General features: G+C 44.0%; 1 protein-coding gene across 1 annotated transcript in view; it reads right to left on the bottom strand.

Annotated features, from left to right (window-relative positions):
* LOC310939569 (corticotropin-releasing factor receptor 1-like) overlaps positions 1-12053 on the bottom strand; it is a gene marked incomplete at both ends in the record, with an annotated part of 72120 nt that extends 60067 nt beyond the window's left edge. The window contains 4 exons of the mRNA XM_083904345.1: positions 2026-2151; positions 2574-2633; positions 5669-5756; positions 12024-12053. Of these exons, the coding sequence (XP_083760471.1) occupies positions 2026-2151; positions 2574-2633; positions 5669-5756; positions 12024-12053 (304 nt within the window). The remainder of the gene's footprint in view (positions 1-2025; positions 2152-2573; positions 2634-5668; positions 5757-12023) is intronic.
* Between the last annotated feature and the right edge of the window lie 12295 nt (positions 12054-24348).

The raw sequence follows: 24348 nt of genomic DNA, 5'->3' as shown, positions 1-24348 counted from the left end.
ATGTTCCCCGCTTTGTATGTGACTGGGGAACATAGGACCCTTTCTCTAACCCTAATCTCAAACCTACCCTTTTTCAAAAAAAGGGTCCTATGTTCCCCTGTCACATAGAAAGTGGACCTTTTTTGGGAAAAACAGGGAACATAGGACCCGGGGAACATAGGTACGACCCCGTAAACAGGGCCTGGACTCCGGCACCGCTCCAGTTCCACTGTAGGCTAACCGGCGCTAAAGGAGCTAGCGCAGCTAACGGAGCTAACTGGTAAACGGTGCCTGGACTCCGGCAACATGACGTCGCGCGCGTCTTTTTACGTACAGTCGTCATGGGAACGCGTCATACGTTAACGTTGATGCCCGTTAACGCGCCCAGCGCTCATTTTCAACCACGGTCACATCCAAACCCCGTTAATGTGACCTCTTTAAGAGTGGTGTTGTTAAGCGTCACTTTGGAGGCCCCCCAAAAAACTATAAATAAAAAGGGGGCCCCTCCAAGAGCTGGTCCAAAAGCCCCTTAAAGGGGAAATAAGTAGTTTATAGTGCCATCTCGAGGAGAGGCTGAAATTTACAACAAAGACCTGCTGCTCTGCTCACCCCCTCCCTTCCCTGAGCGCTACGGTATCCGCAGCCGGTCAAATGTCGTCCTCGTCGTCTTTCTCCGTGTCAGCAGATGAGGTTCGTGAGGCGAGGGAGAGGGCGAGCTACCGCGGCCGTAGCAGACGAAGCGGAGAGAGAGGAGGCGGGACTTCCGCTACAAGTAAAAAGACGCTTGTTTTGTTCTCTCGCGTTTGTCCTTACAGGCTCCGGTAGAAACATGGCGTCTCGCTGCTAACAGTGGCTATGCAACCGCGGCCCGCGGTCATGTTATTTAACATGACTTTTTGAAACACTACGAAAATGAAACAAAAACTATTATACAGCGACTTGACAATGCAGGAGCACATACTATGTATAAAAAAGTGGATTTTGGGTTATATAAACCCATAAATACTACATATTGTACCTTTAAACCCCAGCAGTATGCAGCTCACCACTGCTACATCAAAAAAAAACCTTAATGGGGCCCGTTCTGACTGGTGGGAGGATCTCAAAACACGCTAACCACCCTGAGCCATGACTTTGACCCTTGCCCCTCACTATTGAAGCCTGCTGTAGTGACATGTGAAGAAGTGTGGGCCTGACATGTGAAGGGGCCCCAATCAGCTTCTACATTATTTTTGAGACGATAACACTACATCTACATCGTTTAGTCTCACCAGACGCTGCTGTTTTGTTTCTCGATATATCATCAGCGATCTCTCGTGAGGTGAAATGTTCAGCTAAAAGCAACCGCTTCTCAACTGCGACACTAACTCAGTGTCAGGGAGTAATGAGCGAGGCTGGGGCTACAAACACGACGCGGCCTAATCGTAAAAAAAAAAAACTAAAGACGGCGGGAAAGATCACAGCGATCCAAACAGCGTTTGAAGACGCTTCACTTCAAGACAATCTCAGTAGTATTCACCACCAGAGGAGAACATGAATTCCTTTGCAATCCCTCCAATAGTTGTTGGCACTAACAGACACTGCCATCCCCCGAGCCACTCTGCAAGAGTTTCTCAAAAACACTCATAAAATATTCATTTTTACCTTTGTGGAATTCTTTTTGGTCTTTCTTTTCTACTCTCTTCATTTAAAAAAAAAAAAGGCAATGGACATAATTTGGCTGAAGAGTTTGACCTTCAAAAGAAACTGGTGAGCACAGGAGTTCAACAATAGTTCAGTTCCTCTGCAGAGAGACATAAAGACTCTGTGTGACCTGCATCGTGTTCCACGAATTAGCTCCTGACCTGTTGGTTTGTAAAGTAGATGTTTGACACATTTCCCCTTCAAACGCGTCTCTTTCCTCACTGCTCATCTAAATTTCAATTCACACAATTATGTAAACAGGTTTTTTTTTTTTTTTCTCTCCCAGGGGACGAACGTGGGAAGCAAAATGAAACGACATCTCATCCTTTCCTTCGTAATCTATTACGTGTGCGGTTTACTCACTGGTCGTGTTGTATTTGACACCGTTCAAACTCTCCGGACAGGGTCGCGACACCATCTGGCCCGCGCTGCTCCTGGGCCAGCAGGTGCCGATGCCATCGATCGAGATGTCACAGTAGGGTCCGGAGCCTGAATCGTGGGGGGTGGGGTGGTTGGGGGTGGGGGGGGAAGAAAGAGGGAACATCAGCCACGTGCATTCCTGACATGGCTGAGGACTACATTTAGACATGCTGGAATCCTAGCAATGCCTCAACGATCTTGGCAGCGAATTGCGAGTCGCTTGTTTTGTTGCACGCGAGCAATTTTAATGATTACTCCTGCACTTTGCTTTTTGCATAGCCGCGCTTTCGCTCGTGCGTCGGGTGCGCCGAACGCCGTCTCCTGTGGCACAACACCAAGTCTATTTACGGCATTGTTCTCTCCCTTTGATGTCGGTGCCCGATAATCTGAGTTCATAATCAAACGTCCTGCTTGGTGGTGGTGGTGGTGGTGGTGGGGGGGGGGGGGGGAATCAGTTTCACACATTATGAAAAGAGGCAGATGCAACTCACCGCTCCATTGACCTGTGGTATTGATCAGGCTTAGGTTCCAGGAGGCAGCCAGGGTCTGCACTGCAATCCAGAGAGAGAGAGAGAGAGAGAGAGAGAGAGAGCAGAGTTCCATCAATACACTGAATCTCTGTTTGCCCCGGCGTTTTTAAAAGAAGCTATGAAAATCTAATTAGATGCAGCTTATCGGCGACAAAGGGGTGAGCATTATAGGGCAACGGTAAACACTGGTGACAGGCGTTTTCCCCCTGGAGCGCTATCAGAACGGTGGCTGTGAATACGAATGTGGACGTGTGCATCCGCCCCCCCCCCCCTACCCCCCCCGAGGGTCAGGGTTATATTGCTTAAACAACTCAGGAGGATTTAGACGAAAATATATCCGGAAATAAGAACGTTCCCCAGGGAGGGCAAAAGTTCACACTGGATTCTCACCGGTGCAAAAACATGATTAATTCAAGAGTTACTTTGAAAAAAACCAGCTGCGGACGTCTTAAACCACATACAGCGTTTTTTACACTTTTTTTCTGACAAGGACCTCCTCACTCCGGTGGCTGTGAGAACTGTGAAGCTTTTCTGGCAGCAACACAAACAGACGCGTGTTGTTATAAAACCACAAATCTGACTCTGGACACAGCTGTTCGCGTCCTGTCATCACACACGTTGTTTTTTTAAACTTATTCTGAACTTTCTATCTTTTCCGCCCCCACCCAACTTCAGCCATGTACAGTAGTCCTAACACCACGATCTCTAAAGCCACCAGTTAATCATTATAGCGTTGGTATTTACCGTCCTGGTTGTTTTTGTGACCCTGGAGTGACTAAAAATAATAAAGTGACACCTCCTTCAGCTATGAAAACAACCTAAGGCACATTTCATGTCTGTCAGCGGCAACGAGGCAGGTCGGAACCGTCGCGGCGCGATCGCATCAACGCATAACACTGTCGTGACAGCCTCGCCGACAGGGCCGCACAATAGCGAGATAACGTGCAACAACATTGCTGAACACAACAGTGACAATGTGATTAGTGACAAATAAACAAACACTTGTACGGCGTTAATGTCTTCCTGCTTTGTGCTTTACACACAAAAGTGATTCATTACTTTATTTCCCTTTCTACTCTACTCTTATTTCATTTAAGCAAACTTCAAATAATACAATCATTTAAACAAACAAATGCAGAACCTCTCATTGTGACTGTCTAACCCCATGGTTCTCAGACATCTAATCTAATTTCTCTATAGCAGTGTGTGAAGTATGCAGTATGTGAGGAAGAGGAGGATGATGATGAGAGAGCAAATTATCTTAGTAGGGGAATAAATCTGCCTCCTGTGAAGAGTCTGTAGCTGACATTTTTTTTAAGCTAGTGCTGGGCGTTACTGACTTTAACGCCATGTTTACGTGACTCACGATTTTTAAAACGAGTCTCTAAAGTAACGCTGAACTGTAAAAACAGAGGCAAACATACGCAATACACAGGTGCGCTGGTTATTTGTAATTAATGGCGCTAAAGGAGCTAAGCCAGCTAACGGAGCTAGCTGGTAAACGGGGGCCTGGACTCCAGTACCGCTCCAGTTCGACTGTAGGCACGCTAACGCAGCTAACGGAGATAACTGGTTAACAGGGCCTGCACTCCGGTACTGCTCTGGTTCGACTGTAGGCGCGCTAACGGACCTAAAGGAGCTCACGCAGCTAATGGAGCTCACGCAGCTAACGGAGCTAACTGGTAAACGGGGGCCTGGACTCCAGTACCGCTCCAGTTTGACTGTAGGCGTGCTAACGCAGCTAACGGAGCTAACTGGTAAACAGTGCCTGGACTCCGGTACCGCTCCAGTTCGACTGTAGGCGCGCTAACGGCCCTAAAGGAGCTAACACAGCTAACAGAGCTAACTGGTAAACGGGGCCTGAACTCCAGTACCGCTCCAGTTCGACTGTAGGCGCGCTTACGGCCCCAAAAGGAGCTAACACAGCTAACAGAGCTAACTGGTAAACGGTGCCTCAAGTCAGGAGCCGAAGCACGAAAAACTGCATTACTTTAGAGACTCATTTTAACAAACGTTAACGCCGTTTCAAAGTGAAAGTTACTTCGAAAGCTCAACATTTTGGTCCTTGTTGTAAAAAGTTTGAAAACTATGTTGTAATCTATTATATTCTCGTTTCTTTGCCCATAAAGTAGCTTGGCTATCAGGGTACAGGCTTTATCCCCCAAAGGGGGGTCAACCAATCCCAGCTGACATAGGGTGAAAGACACGGTACACAGTTAATCTAAAGTGTCTCATTCACCTCTGTTTGTTTTTTAGACTGTGTAAGGAAAACCGGAGAATGCGGAGAAAACCCAGTGCCTTCATAATATGAGAGAAAAAAACAGCTAGTGACAAAGGGTGGGCAGTATAGGCCAACGGTAAACACTGGTGACAGGCTTTCCCCTGGAGCGATATCAGGACGATAGCTGTGAATACGAATGTAGACGTGGCCCCCCGAGGGTCAGGACTATATTTCTTAAACAACTCAACAGGATTTAGATGAAAATACCGGGAAATCAGTGTCTAATTAACCTCTGTTTGACTGTGGGAGAACAGCCGTGCACACATGAGGAAAACATGCAAACGTCATGCAGAAAGGCCCTTTATATGAAATGAAAACAACGCAAGCAATCTCCTATTCTCTTGGCCAAAGAAAAATCAACATTTAATAAGTCTCTGAAATACGTACATAATTGTGCATGTTGATATTGCGATTAAAGTTGTTTTTCCGATGTTATGGGACATGTGATAACATATCATCAGAGGACAGTAATGTGTGTTCTCACTGGGTGTGTGCTGCAGGTTCACATGTTCGCTAACCACGTCCTACGCTTTCCTTTTGCGAGACCCAGGCAGAAACAGAATAATAACACAATGACAGTTTGCCAATATCCATGAAGAGGAAGGAAGTTGCGCGCTTTGGCGTTTTTTTTTCTTATTTACCAAGTTAAAACGGGGAAAGGACTGGAAATCGATGCAATCTCGAGCGCGAGCGGCGGATCAACGCGGTGTTTGTCAGCGGCTGTAATGTAAACGACGCTGGGCGTAGAGACGTGCTGCTGTGGGTGTTAACTTACAGGAGAAATTCCCCAGCAGCGCGGGCAGAGCTTCACATGTCAACTCCGCTAAAGAGGCTGACGGCAGGAGGCTAATGATGACACACACCTGCAAACAAGAGAAGAAGAGGGAAAAAAGACAGAGATCAGAGTGAAACTGTGAATCACACATCATCTTGTCACTCTGTTGATGTTATACATGCTCCCTTTAATTCCCTCACACACACACACACACATTCTTGTACTTGCTGCATACTGAGGACCAGCATTTCCACTTTATAAATCAACACAATTACAAATGTCTACTTCATGAATGACATCTACAAAGAACTACTGGTTGCAGTACCATAAAATGTCTGCAGGTGGAGCCCCAGAGCAAAAAGGGCTGTAAAACTTTTTCGATTATTTATTTATTGATTTTTTTTTTGTCCAAAATTTGACAAAAACGTCATACTATACTATGTCATCCAAAAGTTGAAAAGAATTTGGAAAAAAAAATTGGTCCAAAATTTGACAAAAAATTGTTTTTACCCCAAATTTGACAAAAACATTTTTTACCCAAAATTTGACAAAAAATGTTTTTACCCAAAATTTGACAAAATTTTTTTTTACCCAATATTTGACAAAAATGTCGTCCAAAATTTGAATTTCTTTTTTGACAAAAAGTATAGTATGAGTATGAGTATAGCATGTTATCGCAACATAAGGAAGTGATTTCAATGAAAAAAAAGTGAGGACCGGCCAAAATGTCCTCACTCCGTAAAAATGAGCTCACTTTGTTGGCTCACTGGTCCTCAGTATGCCACAAATACAAGACCACACACACACACACACACACACACACACACACACACACACACACACACACACACACACACACACACTTCATAAAATTGTGCTGAACTCAGTTGAAAGACTCTGCCCTTGAGCGGAGGATGCACGTATTTACAAAATACCCTTGGCCTCATGCGGCGCTCTCTGAACGCGGAGCACATCGCGGTCTATAATCACTCTCTATGTGAAACATGTGAAAATGACTCTTATTAGATAGAAAATATAAAGACAAACAAGTTACACATTCGCTTCTTAGAAGGCTGCAGTGGCAAAATCAAAGCATTTCCATTTGGGCTTGGAGTGTTTGGCTACTTTGCATTTTTACAAAAGCAAAAAAACACAATAACAACAATATGAGTTGAAGGCTCAGTGGCAGCTCTCTGTCTGTATCTGCATGTGACATAGAGTCGATTACACACATGCTTTTGTTGAAATATGAGGAGATTTTATTTATTTTATCCATCCATAACTGTTCCGACCTCGACTCATTTAAGTTATTTGCACGTCGCTAAAGGAGCTAAGGCAGCTAACGGAGCTAACTGGTAAACGGTGCCTGGACTCCGGTACCGCTCCAGGTCGACTGTAGGCGCACTAACGGCCCTAAAGGAGCTAACACAGCTAACGGGGCTAACTGGTAAACGGTGCCTGGACTCCGGTACCGCTCCAGTTCGACTTTAGACGCGCTAACGGCCCTAAAGGAGCTAACACAGCTAACGAAGCTAACTGGTAAACGGTGCCTGGACTCCGGTACCGCTCCAGTTCGACTGTAGGCGCACTAACTGTGCTAAAAGAGCTAACGCAGCTAACAGAGCTAACTGGTAAACGGTGCCTGGACTCCGGAGCCGCAGCACGAAAAACTGCATTAATTTAGAGAAGTTAACGCCTCGTTAACGTGATAGTTACTTCGAAAACTCAACATTTTGGTCCGTATTTTAAAAAAAGTTTTAAAACTACTGTTATAATCTATTATATTCTCATTTCTTTGCCCATAAAGTAGCTTGGCTATGAGGGTACAGGCTTTATCCGCCAAAGGAGGGTCAACCAATCCCAGCTGATATAGGATCGAAAGACACAGACTTTCTTTTCTAATTAATTCAAGCGCTTCGAGTTTGCGTAAAACCAATTAAGATTACTATTGTTCGTATCGCGAGTACAGGTTGAGGTGAATATTTCCGTTTGTTTGAAGGCCGTCCAAACGACAACAAAAAAAACAAGTGAGTCATTGTTACCTCACTGACGCGTCGGCGTGATCGCATTCCAAAATAATTTGTTACCTTACCTAAGGTTTGATGGACGTGACACTGAGTTAACTGGAAGTCCTTAACTTCCCCTGAACTCAGCCACCTATAAATTGTGTCCCGAATCAGGGGCGGCTTCCTACGAGAGTACATAAATCCTTATGCCCTGTGTATGTTTTGTCAATGAAATCTACTTTTAGGGGGCGGCCGTGGCTCAGAATAGAGCAGGTCCTCTTTCAAACATGAAGGTTGGCTCAAGCAGCGGCTCCCCCTCCTCCTGTTCGCTGGCATCGTATTTATAGAAATAACTCGTTCCAAGGAATACTGCGGTCAAGTCAAAGTATCGAACAAACCCCTCAAATGTTGGTCTACGTCTGAGCTGTCAGGAAACGATCGGTGGTGACAGTTTTCCTGCATCACACTGTGAGAGAGGCTTAAAGGACTCATATTATACTCTATTTCTACAAGTTAACCTTGTTCCCTGGTGTCCTAATGGTCAAAATACCATAACCCTTTAAGGTACGCACCAAGAAAAATTATTATTATTTTATTGTATTTACTTATGATAACAATAAAGTGAAATTAGACCCTACAGCATTTCAGATACAGGTCTCTACCAAACGGTTGAGACGTCTGTTGATAATAAAACTGGTTTACATAATTCATAAAGTACAACATTCAGAACAAGTCACATTAAGTGTTAGTGAGTTCATGCATTTTTCAATGAGATATAGTGACTTAAAGTGTGGTCGACCAAATGGTTGAGTAGTACCTTAAAGGGTTAAGGATATAGCACCACAGCAGTTCAATCACCCTGCCAAAACAGCCCTGTTCAGAACGCTCGCTTTTGAGTGCCTGTCTCTTTAAATATGCAAATGAGACACAGGTAACTACGTCAGCGTCACTCAGGCTCCGGCAGCTAACAGCAGTTAGCATTTGGAAAAGCAGCACATTGCCGTGGTATATACAATCTATCCACTGGACACGTAAATCCTCTGAGGCTGGAAGTTTGTGTAGAACTCTGCGCTGCACCGGGCAGCCCAGAATAGAACACTTCTCCGACTTCCGCTCTTCCGGATCCAGGAACGTCGCATTGTGACGTAGCGGAAGTCAACGTCGCGCGTTTTATCTCCTGTACTCGGACAGAGGCGGACCACAAAAACATGACTCCAGAGCACCTCCAGAGTCCCAAATATAAGTGCTAAACTGAATTAATTAAAAAGTTGATTTTGCATAATATGTCCCCTTTAAAGACAAGAGTAATCTCATACTGTTCCGTGGCCTACGAATGAGTGGGCGATGAATCGAAATCTTGTGATTAACCACACACTCGTACACTGTCCATTGATAACGACAGATCTCTGCGTAATTGGCCGTTTAGCTGCGGCACCAATGGGAAAAAAAAACAAGCGGCGAAAGAAGAAAAAAAAAACACGACATGTGGGCGCGCGCGTATTTATCATCCTTATTATCCTTATTTAATTCGGACATTTGGACATGAATACAACCACAACATGGGACCATCTGGAGCTGGCGCCTGTGTGACTGCGCGATGATGACTAGTTGACAAGATAAACAAGTGATGCCGTTTTATATGCACTGCCACGAAAATGAGTCTCCTCTTGTGTTTCGTTCCCAGTGATGAAATACAAGACTCCTGGTAAGAGAAAAAAAAAGTCACTTTCTGGACACAGGTGTCCGTGTACGCCAGTGCGACGCGTGACGATCGAGGGCCGGTTGGTCATTTGGAAGTGTGTGAATGGGTGACGAGGATGAACGTGCGCGAACGGGTGTAAAGTAAAGCACTCTGGCGCGTGCTACGTAAATACAGGCCGCGGCCGTTTGTGCACTTTTCAGATGTTCTCAGAGCGTTAGTCAGCCGTTATCTCTTTTCTAAACATTAGCCTGTGGCACTCATTGAATCTTAGGATAAGCCGCGCGGTAAAGGATCCACCCATTGGCGCTGAAAATGGAAGGACGCATTATTTTTCGTCGGGGGGCAGGCATCTGGAGGAGCCTGTGAAAATGGGGCAGGCTCTGTGATTGCAGCCTCACATCTCATCTCGCAAGGGATAACATCCATCCATATAGAAGATACCTGTCCAAGTCTAGAGTGCCTGTGTGTGTCGCTTTCCTGCTGCACTGACACACAAAAACACCTGGCAAACAAGCTGCTGCACATGATCAACATCGGCCCGCGTTTGAACTGTGGACACACTGAGGGACCGTAAAATGCCATCGCTTCAGTATTTGACCTCCCTCAAACTAGGTCACATTTAGCGCCCGCCGTCCTTGAGTGTGGACCGTTCCCTGAGGACACGGCAGCAGCAGCAGCAGCAGCAGTATAGCTGCGATTAACAATAAAAGACAGTGATTCTTTTTTTTTTTTTGTCCTCCTCTTTTAAAGGTGCATTATGTAATAAATCTGGCCATAAAATCCTCCTAATATGTCACAGAGACTCAGGAATAATGTTCATATAACAAACTGAACTCACCAACAACAACAGTACAGACAAAATATCCGCATTAAAAAAAAATATTTTGCAGACTGCAAATCATGTTTATGTTTTGAAATCATGTTCTGGCATGTGGCGCCACCTACCGCCGCCCCACTAATCATTGCAGTCAGTAGAGTCTCAGCTGCCGTGCAACCACGGGTAGCCAGTTACGTCAGAAAACGCAACCTAAAAGACCCTGGTATTTTGAATTTGAATGTAGTAACCGTTTTTGGCCACATTCTTACATATGGCGCCTTTAAATAAAACATTATTCACGCCATCAATAATGCACCAGCCGCAAAACTGTAAACATTTCACCTATCGTCTTCGTCACACGCCGTTGTCTTATTATTTGTTACCTCGCGGTCACAGTGGCGTGAACGTGTGCACACGCTTGTGCAGTCACAGCCGTCGCACCACATGAAACGCTGTGTGCCCCAGATTTAAAAAAAAAAAAGGGTTCCTGATGATGCCTCACTGCGTCTACTTCCTGCTCAGTGGATTTACATGGGGGGGGGGGGGGGGGGCAGGTATCATGGAAGTGTAAACCTGCTGTACCAGCTGCGGTTTAAAGTAATTAAAGATAAAAGTGGGTGCAAAGCAGCAGGATAAAAACCCTCCTAATGCCCTTCATTTGCCGAGCGTTTTCGTCGAGGGAGCTTCATCTGTTCAGTGGCCAGAGTTGAGAATTAAAAAAACAAAAAATCTCTTTCTATGATACTCACACCAAAGAATGTTGTGCATAATAATATCATGACTGTTCGTGCACTAGGTTTTAAAGACATCATTGCACGTAAACCTCACAAACCCGCACAATAAGCGACTTCAATGTGCATCGAAACCAAATGTTATATTCAACTTTGGGTGTCATTCACGATACGCTGATGACGTATGCAGAGTTTTTAGCAGTTGTAAATGCACGACAACATGAAGTAAGATATGATATTTCAATAAGATGGAACACTTTTTAAATAATAGTAATAAACGAGTGATTTCTTAATTTCTTTGTTACACTGAAATGCCAGGATTTGATTAGTGTGCGCTAATAAAAAGCAGGGCCATTTATTTAAAAGAATAAATAGAATCTTTTATAGTTTTGTACTGTTCTTAGTGCAAAATTTCCACACACACACAGAGAGAGAGAGATATTATATGAAATCATTCACTCCAGGCATTGGAACACAATCAAGCTGTCATTGTTGCTTCTGACAAATAAACACTGCATGAATATGCTCTGTTTTATCCAATAACTGTGGGAAACAAGTCGACTTACTTCATTAAAACCCCCAAAATCTTGTTTTTGTTATTTTTAATTAAGGAAAAACAAAACAAAAAAAAGATTTAAAAAAAATCATCATTTTGATTCCCAGATATCAGATTCATATGTGCTTTATCTATCGTTTAAGTCTTTGGCAGCTTCAGCTTCTCTTTGAACTATAATATGTTTGTTCTTAATACTCTGAGTGGTCCAGTGGTAGAGGAGGAAGAGGAGGAGGAGGAGGAGGAAATCCCCCAAGTGTCTCTGTCAGGATTAATGTCCTGCTTGGACATCAAATGATTCATTCTCACATTTGATTTTGATGGATATTATCTTTTTCTTTCTTTTTTTTTGGAATATCTGAGTGATGGAGTCAGCATGCAGTGTTGATATCTGGGCTGGATGATAGTGTCAAAATCCCCCCCCCCCCCCCCCCCCCACGCATCAAGATTACCCACATGGTTTTCACTCAACGCATTTAATTAAATGAGAAAACTCAGAGCAGAGGCAATAATAAGATGAGATGAGAAAGGCGCACGGTGGCTTACCTCCAGCAGAAAGAAGCATTTGCGACGCATTTCCAGCTCTTTATCTTTTCACATAACGTTGATGTGCGGTCATTAAAGGTCTTCTTGTCACTTTTCTTTCCTCCACACCCCACCCCCTGCCCCCCGCCCCCACAACCACCACCTCCTGCAGCGGCACTGGAGCTGCACGGAGCCCTCTTTACGCACAGACTATCCTGGGAGTTGAGCCGGAGATGATGATGATGATGATGATGATGATGATGAGCTGCAGTTTGGAAATCAAGTCAAAAGCGCAAAAAGGCGCACAGTTGAGCCACAAAAATGTCTCCACACGCGCACACACACACACACACGCGCGCGCGGGCGGTCCAGGTGAGAATAACACAGCTGAATTTCACCAAACGTGATGATCTGTCCCCCTTCCTTCCTTCTTTCCTTCCTTCCTTCCTTCGTTCCCCTCGCGGATTTCACTCACGCCGCGCGCACACCCACGAGGTCTCTGGAAAACCGAGGTCCACCTTTTGGAGAATGAGAGAGAGTGAGACGCGCAACCATCAGCGCTGACGCACCGTCACCAGCGCTGCTCTCTCACCACACGCATGGGGTTTTTTTGTTTTTTTTTTGTGGAGAGAGGAGGCACCGTCCGTCACACCCCGCAGCTTCACATCCAGCTTGTGCGTGGAGCTGCGTGATGTTTTGCTGTAGATCCCTCTGCGCGCCGCCCACGTTGACTGCTGCGCTCCTTCAATCCGACGCGACTGAATGAGGGGGGTAAAAAAAAAACAAAAAAAACTCAATTCCTCGCCGTGGCGTGGAGTTAATTATGCAAACGGCACCATGATGCGCGAGCGCGGCTCCACACTTAATCCCTCTGCGACGTGAACACACACACACACACACACGCGCGCGCACACTCACACAAACACACACACAGACTAAGTTTAAAGGACGAGTACGAGAAACATTGTCACCACATCGAGGAGAGGAAGCAGGACGTGCTGTCAACATTTGCCTCCATTTTCAACTGAATTAGCGCCAAAAGCTCAGAGTTCACAGATTTGGCTGTGAGCTCAGATGGACAGATGGTCCCCACTGTGTCGGTGAAGTTCAGCATCCCCCCTGGGGAGAGGGAGGGGGGGGGGGTGGGGGGTGGGGGGTTGTTTCAATCTGATCCGCTGCAGATGATTTCTAATATATGCTCGATTAAAAAAAAAACAGAAGTTACATATAAATCCTGTAACAAAATAAATGATTAAAAGTCAATTATACGCCCAAATCAATTATTTTATGCTATAACCTATAGCACTGATTCAGACACTGAGGTATGCAAAACAACACATAATAAAAACATAACAAACAAACACATTTTTTACAGTACAGACAGAATGTTTGTTTCCAAGTGTGCAGGAGCAGGGCCGTACATGGCCGGTGGTCAAATGTCTGAAAGGTTACGGCGACTGTGAAACTGTTTACGGGGGAAACACTGAGGGAATCTGAACTTAACGCATTATTTGGCCGTGCGCTATGTTGATGTTTTGCAAATGGAGGTTTCACACAGAGTCCAGGGTTGCCAGATCTCAAGGGAGAAAAACGAGAACAAAACAAGCAAAAGAAACCTTAAATCATGCTTTGTAAACCATGATACGACAGAATTTAGAACGTTGTACTTGTTGTGTCTAAGTATAACATATGCAAATTAGCTATTTAGCTAACTCTGGAATGGTCCCGGTTCTGTACATAGTCCCTGTCAACTGAGCTAATAAACTAAACTACATTTCATACACAATAAATCTCTCAAAAGTTCCCTAACCCTAACCCTTTCACACTGAATTTTCGCCACGGATCCATGATCATGTGACGATGCGTTATATGCCCTAACCCTAACCCTGTCCCTAACCCTAACCCTAACCATAACCCTAACCCTAACCCATACCCATAACAGTAAGTGTAAATCTTCGCAATAACTGAGAAACGTAAGATCGTATCCATTCACTGAGGGAAAACATGGTACGTACTTTTTCGTACGTTTTCCATAAGAACCCTTCATGAGAATCATTGAGTTGTTACCATTGGGATCAGAGCTAGCATGATGCAGGAAAACAGCTCTGCTGTCACTTTAAATAACATGAAAAATATCTGCTTGACCACTCATGCAGCCCACGACTACCAATACTTTGTCAGCGACGTTACAGAAACACAACCATCGGGTGATACTACTACTACTACTACTACTACTGTCAATCACCAACCGGTGTCCTGCTTTATCGCCTATTTCCCCGCAAACGGGAACATAATTCACCAAATTGACATCACGCTATTGAAGAAGACGTGGAACTATAGTGATTGAAGCCATTAAGTCCTCAGGAGGAATGTTTAATGACGCTATAAATCAAGCGAGTCGACTGATTTACCTATAGATTTCCATTCACGTTGAGTTATCAATGTGTCACACGCGGAGTTGCCCCCCAGTGGTGATTCAATATATTCTTATTTCCTGGTTGACTTCAGGTGGACGTCCTGAAGCCGCCAATATCACATGATGTACTTTTTCTAAATTAAAGGGAAACTGTAGACACAATGTGGGAAGTACGACCCGATCCTAACACATTCTGCTCTTATTTTATTTATTTTTTTTTCGATTCCCACAGAGGAAGGAAGATGAATAATGAAGCATCAACACACTGTATGTGAGCAAAGCGTGGCATTTTTCCATCTCCTGCATCCGAGGCAGAGCATCCACACATCCACAGAAATCTGTTCACCTGACAAATACTGGATTTTGTTTCAAATCTTTCCTGTTTTGGTTCACTGTCACCATCTCATGGAATTGGCACTATATCAGATGCATACACTATACCTGTATGTACAGTGTATATATATATAGAAATACTGCTATACCTGCTCAGCAGCAAACGGCAGATGGACACAGTCAGAGAGCAGAGGGTGAACATTAGCAGCATTATTTCCCTCAGGCGACAGCGGAGAGACTAAAAAAAACAGAGCTTCCAGAGCGAAAATTGGACTTGGATTTGTCAACACTTCAAATTAAAGACTGCGCTGTTGTCGACGACAACGACATCGGCTCACAAAACAACACCGACAGACTCATCGGCTCTTCAGTTGCAGATGGTAACTTGTTATTTTTCCCCTGGTGGATTTCACCATAAAGGCAGCTGCTTTTATGGGACATTTAACAGTGGACACACGTTAACTAGAAACCGTTCAAATGCAAGAAAAAGACACGAGTTTGAGTTGTCGATGATGACATATTTGTTGCTGTTTCGGACAAAACAAGATATTTAAAGGTGCATTATGTAATAAATCTAAAGCAACTGGCCATAAAATCCTCCTAATATGTCACAGAGACTCAGGAATAATGTTCATATAACAAACTGAACTCACCAACAACAACAGTACAGACAAAATATTTACATTAAAAAAATATTTTGCAGACTGTAAATCATGTTTATGTTTTGAAATCATGTGGCATGTGGCGCCACCTACCGCCGTCTACCAATCATTGCAGTCAGTAGAGTCTCAGCTGCCGAGCAACCACGGGTTGCCAGTTACGTCAGAAAAGGAAACCTAAAAAAACGCGGTATTTTGAATTTGAATGCAGTAACCGTTTTTGGCCACATTCTTACATATGGCGCCTTTAACTAGAAACCGTTCAAATGCAAGAAAAAGACACGAGTTTGAGTTATCGACGATTGACAGAGACCATTTTTGTTGCTGTTTCGGACAAAACGAGATATTTAAAGACGTGGCTTTATGGACTATGAGCGACGATGATATTCTTTTACAGTTTAAAATAGTAACCAACGGATAAATAAGTAATGAGAATCATCTCCATTGGCTTTTCAGGTTTAGGTTCTGCAGCATCATTGACTCTTCCCTTCCCCCTGTGGTTCTCACGTCCCCGCTCATCTAAATCCACGTTTACCATATTGCCTGTGATATTATTAGACGCGATGGCGCTCTTACACGCGAGAGGGAGGGGAAAGCACGGCTGCTAATAATATGTGCGCGCCGCTGAGGCTTTGAGCGCACAAAATGCTTAAGAAAGCTTGAGCGCGGCTGAGCGACGTGCAGCGAGGCGTTATTCCAAATGATGCTTTAATGCAAGGTGACACTTCCCTCCCCTGAGTGTGTCGTCCCCCCGACAAGTGTCGCTTGTTGGCGAACGAGGGGGAAACCCGTAGCCAACTGCGTTACGTGGTTAGGATTCTGTTTCGATTCTGTTATTACTCTAACCTTGTAGGACCAAATGTACTGTAAACACACCTGTCTATGAGACTAGCATTCAGGTGGCGTTTTAATCAGCCTGACAGGTGTCAGACATGCTCTGGTGGAACCATTCGTTTTGGTATTGAGGGCCAGGGTCACGTGGGTTCATTCAAAGACGATCGGGTGAGACAGTGTTTCTAATCCCTTTTTCCTGCAGCTGGATGAGTTTACCATCCTCCTCCTCCTCATCGTCCACCTCGTCTAATCTGAAACAAATTCATCTTCAGCCTCGGCAGATGAGGCATCATTGATGCTAAGGGTCATTCCAGACGCTCGGACAAACGGCGTAGCGGGCGTTTTCATTGTGCGTTCGGGGGGGGCGTAGTGCGTTTATGTAACGAACAGACACTCAATCCCGCGTCAGAAAAGAGATCCAGATTAACGTGCGGGCACAACACGTTCTGTGATGAAATTGCATAACCTGTAAAAAACCTCAGCTCCTATACGAGCTCGAAGTTTGGTAAAGTGTCTCGATTAAACAGTTTCCCGCTTTTAGAGAGGAATTCATTCATACTTAATCAGAGGCTTTTCAAACAATCTTTTGAGTCGTTTCATCAAGAAAGACAAAGGCACACATTTACACGTTTCCTGCTTCTAAAATGTGAGGATCTGTTGCTTGTCTCGTGTCTCACGTACATATTGAATTGTACAAGCTGTCGAGAGGTTTTTCTTGGATGGATTTACTTATCCAAAATGGGTGAATTAATTGAGAAAATAACGCATTTAATTGTCAAAAGCGAATAACCAAGGAAACAGCCATCTAAGTATTTTTACATCAAACTATTATGCAGGCTCTAAAATACAGTCCCTAACCACCACTTTATCAATCTAAGCTATAAAATACACTGTTTTGTGTATCAATAGCGATAATAAATGAATATCCCGTCTGCTTTTGGCCGGGGCAAAGCAACTGAGTTGATATACCAGTACATTTGTAATAGAATTGAAGGTGCTTTAATCGATCTGTGCTCTCTGCTGTCGAGGCCCGGGCTTCAGACTGCTCGGCTTAAGAGATGCTGACTGGTCACTAAATGCCGGACTTCAAAACTTGTACAACCCACGAGAATTCTTTAGCTAAAAACGTGCTGTTTTATTCCTCTGCAATTCAAGCCAGAAAATCTTTTTAGCACTTTTTTTTTTTTTTGGATTAGACGTCGAAGGCGATTTGGTGGAGCTTTCATAAAAATCACAGATTGATTTGTCGGCTGCTGTCAAGGTTAATCGTCAAGCTCGTTTCAGAAGTCCTGAACGTGCTCTTATTATTAATAATAAAAAAAACAACTTCCCTTTATTGATTGCTGTGCAAACCCTGAATACATTGTTCAACTGTTTCCAAGGTCAAAAGTAAACAGGCTCAGTTAATTAAAGTGTGATTGTTTGCGAGCAAACACTGCGACTGGAGAGCACTTGATGGATGAAGAGCTCATAACGAAGTGAATAATGGGACTTTAATACGAGTTCATTTTCCAGCGGCGAGTTATAAAAGACTCGTGGAAGTCGTCGTGCTCGTCTGTGCGGCATTTCGGTGAAGATGAAAGCTGGATAGAGATGGAGTTGCGTTTTGTTTGAGTCATGATTCCAAGAAGACCCCTAGTTTGAGATCTCTGTCTCTATATTGTCTCTATATTTTGTCCTGAGATGGACTACTGGGACAGGCACAGTACCCCCCCATGACCCTCAGGTGGAGGATAAAGTGGTATATAATGGATGGATGGATGGATGTTTCCAAGGTGTATTGGTTTGCGCTCTTGCCTTTGCAGCAAGAAGACCCCTAGTTCGAGATCTAGTTGGAACAAGCACCTTTCTGCATGAAGTTTACATGCGTTGGGTTTTCTCTGGGTTCTCCAGCTTCCTCCCACAGTCCAAAAACATGCAGATTTGGGGATTAGGTGAAATGGACACTGTGAAATTGATCGTGGGTGTTTGAGTGAACGGTGTACGACGCCTATCGCCCTATGTCAGCCGAGATAGACACAGATACCCCACTGCGACCCTCTGGTGGAGGATAAAGTGGTAGATAATGGATGGATGGATGGATGTTTCCAAGATGTAGTGGTTTGCGCTCTTGCCTTTGCAGCAAGAAGACCCCTAGTTCGAGATCTAGTTACTACATGTTCTCCATGTGCGTGGGTTTTCTCTGGATTCTCTGGCTTCTTCCCACAGTCCAAAAACCACAAACCAGGTCTATCTATCTATGTCAGCTGAGATCGGCACAGCATCCTCATGTGACCCTCGTGTGGAGGATAAAGCGGTAGAAGATGGATGAATGGATGGATGTTTCTAAGGTCAGATACGGGATCATCCCTATGTTCCCTGGGTCCTATGTTCCCCACTTTCCCCCAAAAGGACCCGCATGGAGAAGGCAGTGTGGGTAGGTTTAGGGCCAGGATGACACGGGGAGGCCATATAACCATGGAAATTATGGTCGACAAAAATAATCCCTACATATATATTATTGGACCCGTTAAGGAAAAGCGGGGAACATAGGACCCGGGGGGGAAATAGGACCTGGGGAACATACGCTCCCATCAGATACAGTGAGGTGAAACACTTGTGACCTAAAGTTGTCGAAGTGCTCAAATGAACCTAAAGCGACGTGTGTGAGCCGGCAGTGAATCACCGCTGGGAGACGCCTGCTATGATTGAAAGCTCAAGAACAAGCGAGTGACTTGACTTTTTTTTTTTTTTTTCGGCCAATTTTATACGAAGCGGCGTTATCATAAATGTATTCATACGCAGTCATCGTAGCTAAAAGCTTCAACATCTTCAAAAGACAGTGGTGACCTAGAAACAGGCTTCATATTTTTGCAGCGTGTGTTAGTGTGTGTGTGTGTGTGTGTGTGTAGACTCTTGTTTTGAGCGTTCTCCACACATCTGTGCACAGTGTCTTGCTGACACACTCAAAGCAACACTTCGAGAACACCCCCCCTCCTCCCCTCCCTTCCTCCTCGCTCCAATAACAAACACCAAGCGTTTTTTAAAAACACACTCATCTCCGCGGAACACTCCACGTTCCCCGGTCGCACCAGGCCGAGGGTGTGTGACGAGGGAACAAACAGTGCAGAGAAGAACAAGGGACACCGGTTCTGCTTATGTACCGAGGGAGGACAACAAGCTGTATATTTATGACGTTTCCCTTCTCTCTCTCTCTCTCTCTCTCTCGCCATACGCATCAAACATACAGAGATATTGCATGTGGTAAACAATTTCAAGAACCCGGGTCCTTGAACCAGGTTTGTGACAAAGCGCAATATGAGTTATTAGCGAAGCCTTCGGGGAAAGATGGCGTATTGATTTTATGACAGGCCTGGATGTAGTAGCGCCTTCCGCGAACAACGAAACGACCCTTTGCATGCTAATAAGGTCACCTGACAATGATGGCCTTTGTCCGCACAAGCACCGCTAACATTTCGTGTGACGCGCGTATTATTATTCCCGCCACAACAAGAGCCTTGTTAGCATTTACCATCCAAACGCAACACAGCCGTGACATTTATGCTCGGGCACTGTGACGCGAGTGTGAAGAGGCTCCGACAGCGAGCGCGGGGATTATTGTTACCTGATTGCAGAAGCGTGCGAGTGGTCTTCAGCGCCGTAGCGTTTATACTACTTCTCTGGGATTAGTTCCTGACAATCACAATTTGGGGAGGGGGCAAAAAAAGGGGGACATTTTGGTTTGTGTAAAAATTCAGTGGCATTATATTTTTTAATGCGTCTGACGTTCACAGTGGGGGGGGATAGAAGTGACGGTTGTGTAAGATAATAACAGCACAGATGATGAAATTTTCAATCTGTGCACTGGAAGAGCTGTCATTGTGCTGTAACTGTCCGCCGCTGCCCATGTAGCCATGAAATGATGTGGGAATTGGAGGCAGCGTGACACAGAGGATACAAAGTGATGCGGATACAAACTCAACTACAACCCTACGCTAACACAAAAATGATCACATCAATCTGTATATAAAGAAATACAATAAAAAAACATGCAATTAAGTCAAATGGAAATGAACCCTAGGGTTAACAATGAGCGCACTTTGCTTTGGCGTAATTACGCAACGGTTTGCGCTATCGGAAAAATTGCGGCGGTTTCTGAAAGCTGAGAAGTCGCACGTCAACGTCCGTGTGTGGTTGTTACGGTAATTTCACTCGTGCTGTAGCAGGAAGCCAGCGAATTTGAAGGGGAAAAAGTGGGGAAAAGGCCTGTACATACAGTAGTTTCCATTTTTTTTGGCCTGTTTAAATATGTGTTATACTGTTCAAATTTCAAATTCAACACACAAAATCTGGTGTTCACGTATAACTACTATGTTTTTTTTTGTTTTTTTAAAATACATATTGTTAATACATTATTTTAACACTCAGTAAATTGTAAATAACTGCCAGATATTGGAGGTTATTCTAGAAAAATGCACAAAAACACTTACTCACAGGACATTTTCTGGCCCTTTTATGGTTAAAATAAGCACACACACAAAAAGAGTGAAGCTCAAATAAATAATGCAAAAATAAAAATAAAGGAAAGGAAAAAAAATCTGAATTGAAAGTATTTTTTATCAAAGCAAAGTACAAACAACATCAGTGCGATGACTTGGTTCAAAGAAAACTATACACTGTGTATAAAAGTCAGTCATAAAAACCCCCCTCGCACGACTGATAAATTCAAATCCATAAATAAAGACAAACGTAGCGACGAGCCTGCAGGGAATTGAAGTGACTGCAGCTTTAATTCATTCGGACATGTTTCTGTCCAACATTCATCCATTAAGATAATGAAGACACCGACAAATGGCCAACCACATGCAGCAGGTCAGTCTCCTTGAACCTTTTCCTACTAGATCTGCTTCATTTTTTCATCCATCTATCATCTGTCAATTACTCTTTTACTCTGTGCGGATCAATATTTTTCAATCCAGTCATCCATCTACTGTCCACCCTAACCATATTTTATGTCTCTCCCTGTTTTATCGCCTGTGTTCATGTCAGGCAAAAAAAAAAAAACCCACCTTCTTCCATTGCTTCTAATACAATAAACACCTCAGTTCCTACTCTCGATAGAAGGTAGAGGAAATGTACATTTACTCATCGTCATAGTTCTGCATCCAGGTGCCAAGTAGGTAGATGCATATTAAACTGTCATATACTTGAGATCTTCCTAGTAAGCGATTTTAAAAGTGGATCAAGATTTGAATACAGGGCCTTTATAATTGGATCTAAATACAGGTTGTAATAACGAGCATGTTCTTGCAAATCAATTTGGGTCTAATTGTGAACATGGCCACCAGTAATAATTAACTTTTCAATGTCTTTGTATGTAGCTGTGTTTAAAAGATTAACGAGCGCATCCAGGATGCTTTGGACAGAGGCCACACCCATGTGTCTTTTTGAGATTATTCAAAGTGGTGAGAAAAATCAGTATGAATCAGTCAGCTGATATTTGAGATTTCCTTTACAGGGTTTATAAAACCCTTGACCTGTTTTTTTGACACTTCAAAGTCTGTAAGATTCAGCCACTTAACGGCAATCCCTCTGAAAGTTGTCGAGTCATGAAAAAAAAAGTCTTTATACTGTACATATTAAAGTGGACGTTGTTTTCCAGGTGATAAAGAACGACTCATATGAGTAGACATTAAAGTGATTGACAGCTGCTACTCTCCAACAGGAGCCTGGTTGCAGGTGGCCTCTGTGAATTTGCCTACAACACTTTCTAATAAAAAATAGTATCGCCTCGCTCGCTTGGAACCACGCCAGAGCAGGTACTAAAAAAATGGAAGTGGAAGTGGAAACACAACTAGCATAGTACCTGAGGAAAAGCAACTAGCATAGTAACTGTGGAAAAGCAACTAGCATTATAGTACCTGTGGAAACACAGCTAGCATAGTACCTGTGGAAACGCAACTAGCATAGTACCTGTGGAAACGCAGCTAGCATAGCACCTGTGGAAACGCAACTAGCATAGTACCTGTGGAAACGCAGCTAGCTTTGAGCCTGTGGAAACGCAGCTAGCATAGCACCTGTGGAAAAACAGCTAACATAGTACCTGTGGAAAAGCAACTAGCATAGTACCTGTGGAAACGCAGCTAACATAGTACCTGTGGAAACGCAACTAGCATAGCACCTGTGGAAACGCAGCTAGCATAGCACCTGTGGAAATGCAGCTAACATAGTACCTGTGGAAAAACAGCTAACATAGTACCTGTGGAAACGCAACTAGCATAGCACCTGTGGAAACGCAGCTAACATAGTACCTGTGGAAACGCAGTTAGCATAGTACCTGTGGAAACGCAGCTAGCATAGCACCTGTGGAAACGCAGCTAACATAGTACCTGTGGAAACGCAACTAGCATAGTACCTGTGGAAAGCACGTGGTTCCAATTGGAACCAGTTGAGTTGTCCCATGTTAATAATAATAATGCATTATATTTGGAGGCGCCTTTTGTGACACTCAAGGTCACAATACAATAAACACTTCACTTCCTACTTTCGATAAAAGGAAGAGGAAATGTAGATTTACTCATCGTCATAGTTTTGCATCCAGGTGCCAAGTAGGTAGATGCATATTAAACTGTCATATACTTAAGATCTTCCTAGTAAGCAGTTTTAAAAGTGGATCAAGATTTGAATACAGGGCATTTATAATTGGATCTAAATACAGGTTGTAATGACGAGCATGTGCTTGCAACTCAAATTGGGTCTAATTGTGAACATGGCCGATGTTGTCCATGTTGTCCGACATCATATTACCCTCCCCCCGCCCCAACCTTAACGACAACCAGTTGATGCCAAGCCCTGACCTTAACATAACCACAAGTCATAGCCCTAAACCTAAGCAGTTCCTCAGAAATGAGGTCCGACCTCATTCCGAACCAGGTTTGTGTCCCCGTGAGGACACAGACGTGACAGTCGCCGCATCGGTGTTTGAACATTATGTACGAGTGTCTTCCTGCATCGCGTGCACCATCCAGTGAACATCCAGTTTCACGGAGACCCGATAAAGTCTCGTCAGCAGTTTCCGGTGGCCAGAACTTTATTTATCGAGGGGTCGCGCTCCTTTGGACCTGGCAGAGCTGCGGCAGGTGTGAAGGTCAAACGACAGAGTCATATTTTAATCAAAGGACCAAGGATCTAAAAATAAAACTCCCCCCCCCCCCCCAGCGGGCGTCTCGCTGAGAGACTCAAGGAGATGTCAGGCGGCTCTCTGTAGTGCACACGTTTTTAATTATCACGCATTGCACACTGGGCTTGTTGTTACGCATAAATGTCAGTCGGACAGGTTCTCTGCTCGGGAAAGCTATTAGCGGTGATGAAGAATGTGTCGCAGTACACCTGCAGTCTGGGCCGCGGCCAAGACTGACAACAGGGATCACATGCCACACCGTTAAAGCGACAGTCAGTCCTCGTCTGAATGGAAAACAGAGACAACAAATATGGATAGAAAGTCACGCAAGCATGGGTGTGTGACCAGCTGCATTTGTACAGATCTAATCGCAGTTAAAACAACTGTTAAATGGGAACCATAATAATTGCTGGAGTGTAAATTAAACGCCCTGGAAAAGCAAACTCACGTGGTTGAGTGCAGCTAATGAGTGAGACAACTTGTTTTCTGTTCATTATGAAGCGAACTGTAATTTAGAACTGAATTAATGCTGCGCGCCAGGGTTATACTGTGCGAAATACGCTCGAGTACTCGGTCTGCAGCACTATTTGTACACATGAAATGTCGCACAACTGGATTGGTAAAACCAGATATTCACCAGACTTGTGTTTGAACAACTACTTAGGGATTAACTGAACTGGGATTTTATCATTCCACCATATCTGTTGCTGTCCATGTTGACATTAAGACAAAAATAACACAATAAGGTAAAAAGAACAGAAATCTAGATTTAATTTTTTTTTTTTTTTTAAATTGCATTAAAGGTGCCATATGTAAGAATGTGGCCAAAAACGGTTACTACATTCAAATTCAAAATACCGTCTTTGAGGTTTCGTTCTCTGGCGTAACTGGCAACCCGCGGTTGCTCGGCAACCGAGACTCTACTGACTGCAATGATTTAAACAT

The sequence above is a fragment of the Microchirus variegatus genome (assembly GCF_963457635.1).
Source record: "Microchirus variegatus genome assembly, chromosome: 17".
Classification (NCBI taxonomy): Eukaryota; Metazoa; Chordata; class Actinopteri; order Pleuronectiformes; family Soleidae; genus Microchirus; species Microchirus variegatus.
The sequence above is the reverse complement of the archived record's forward strand: the minus strand, read 5'-3'. Positions and strand labels throughout refer to the sequence as shown.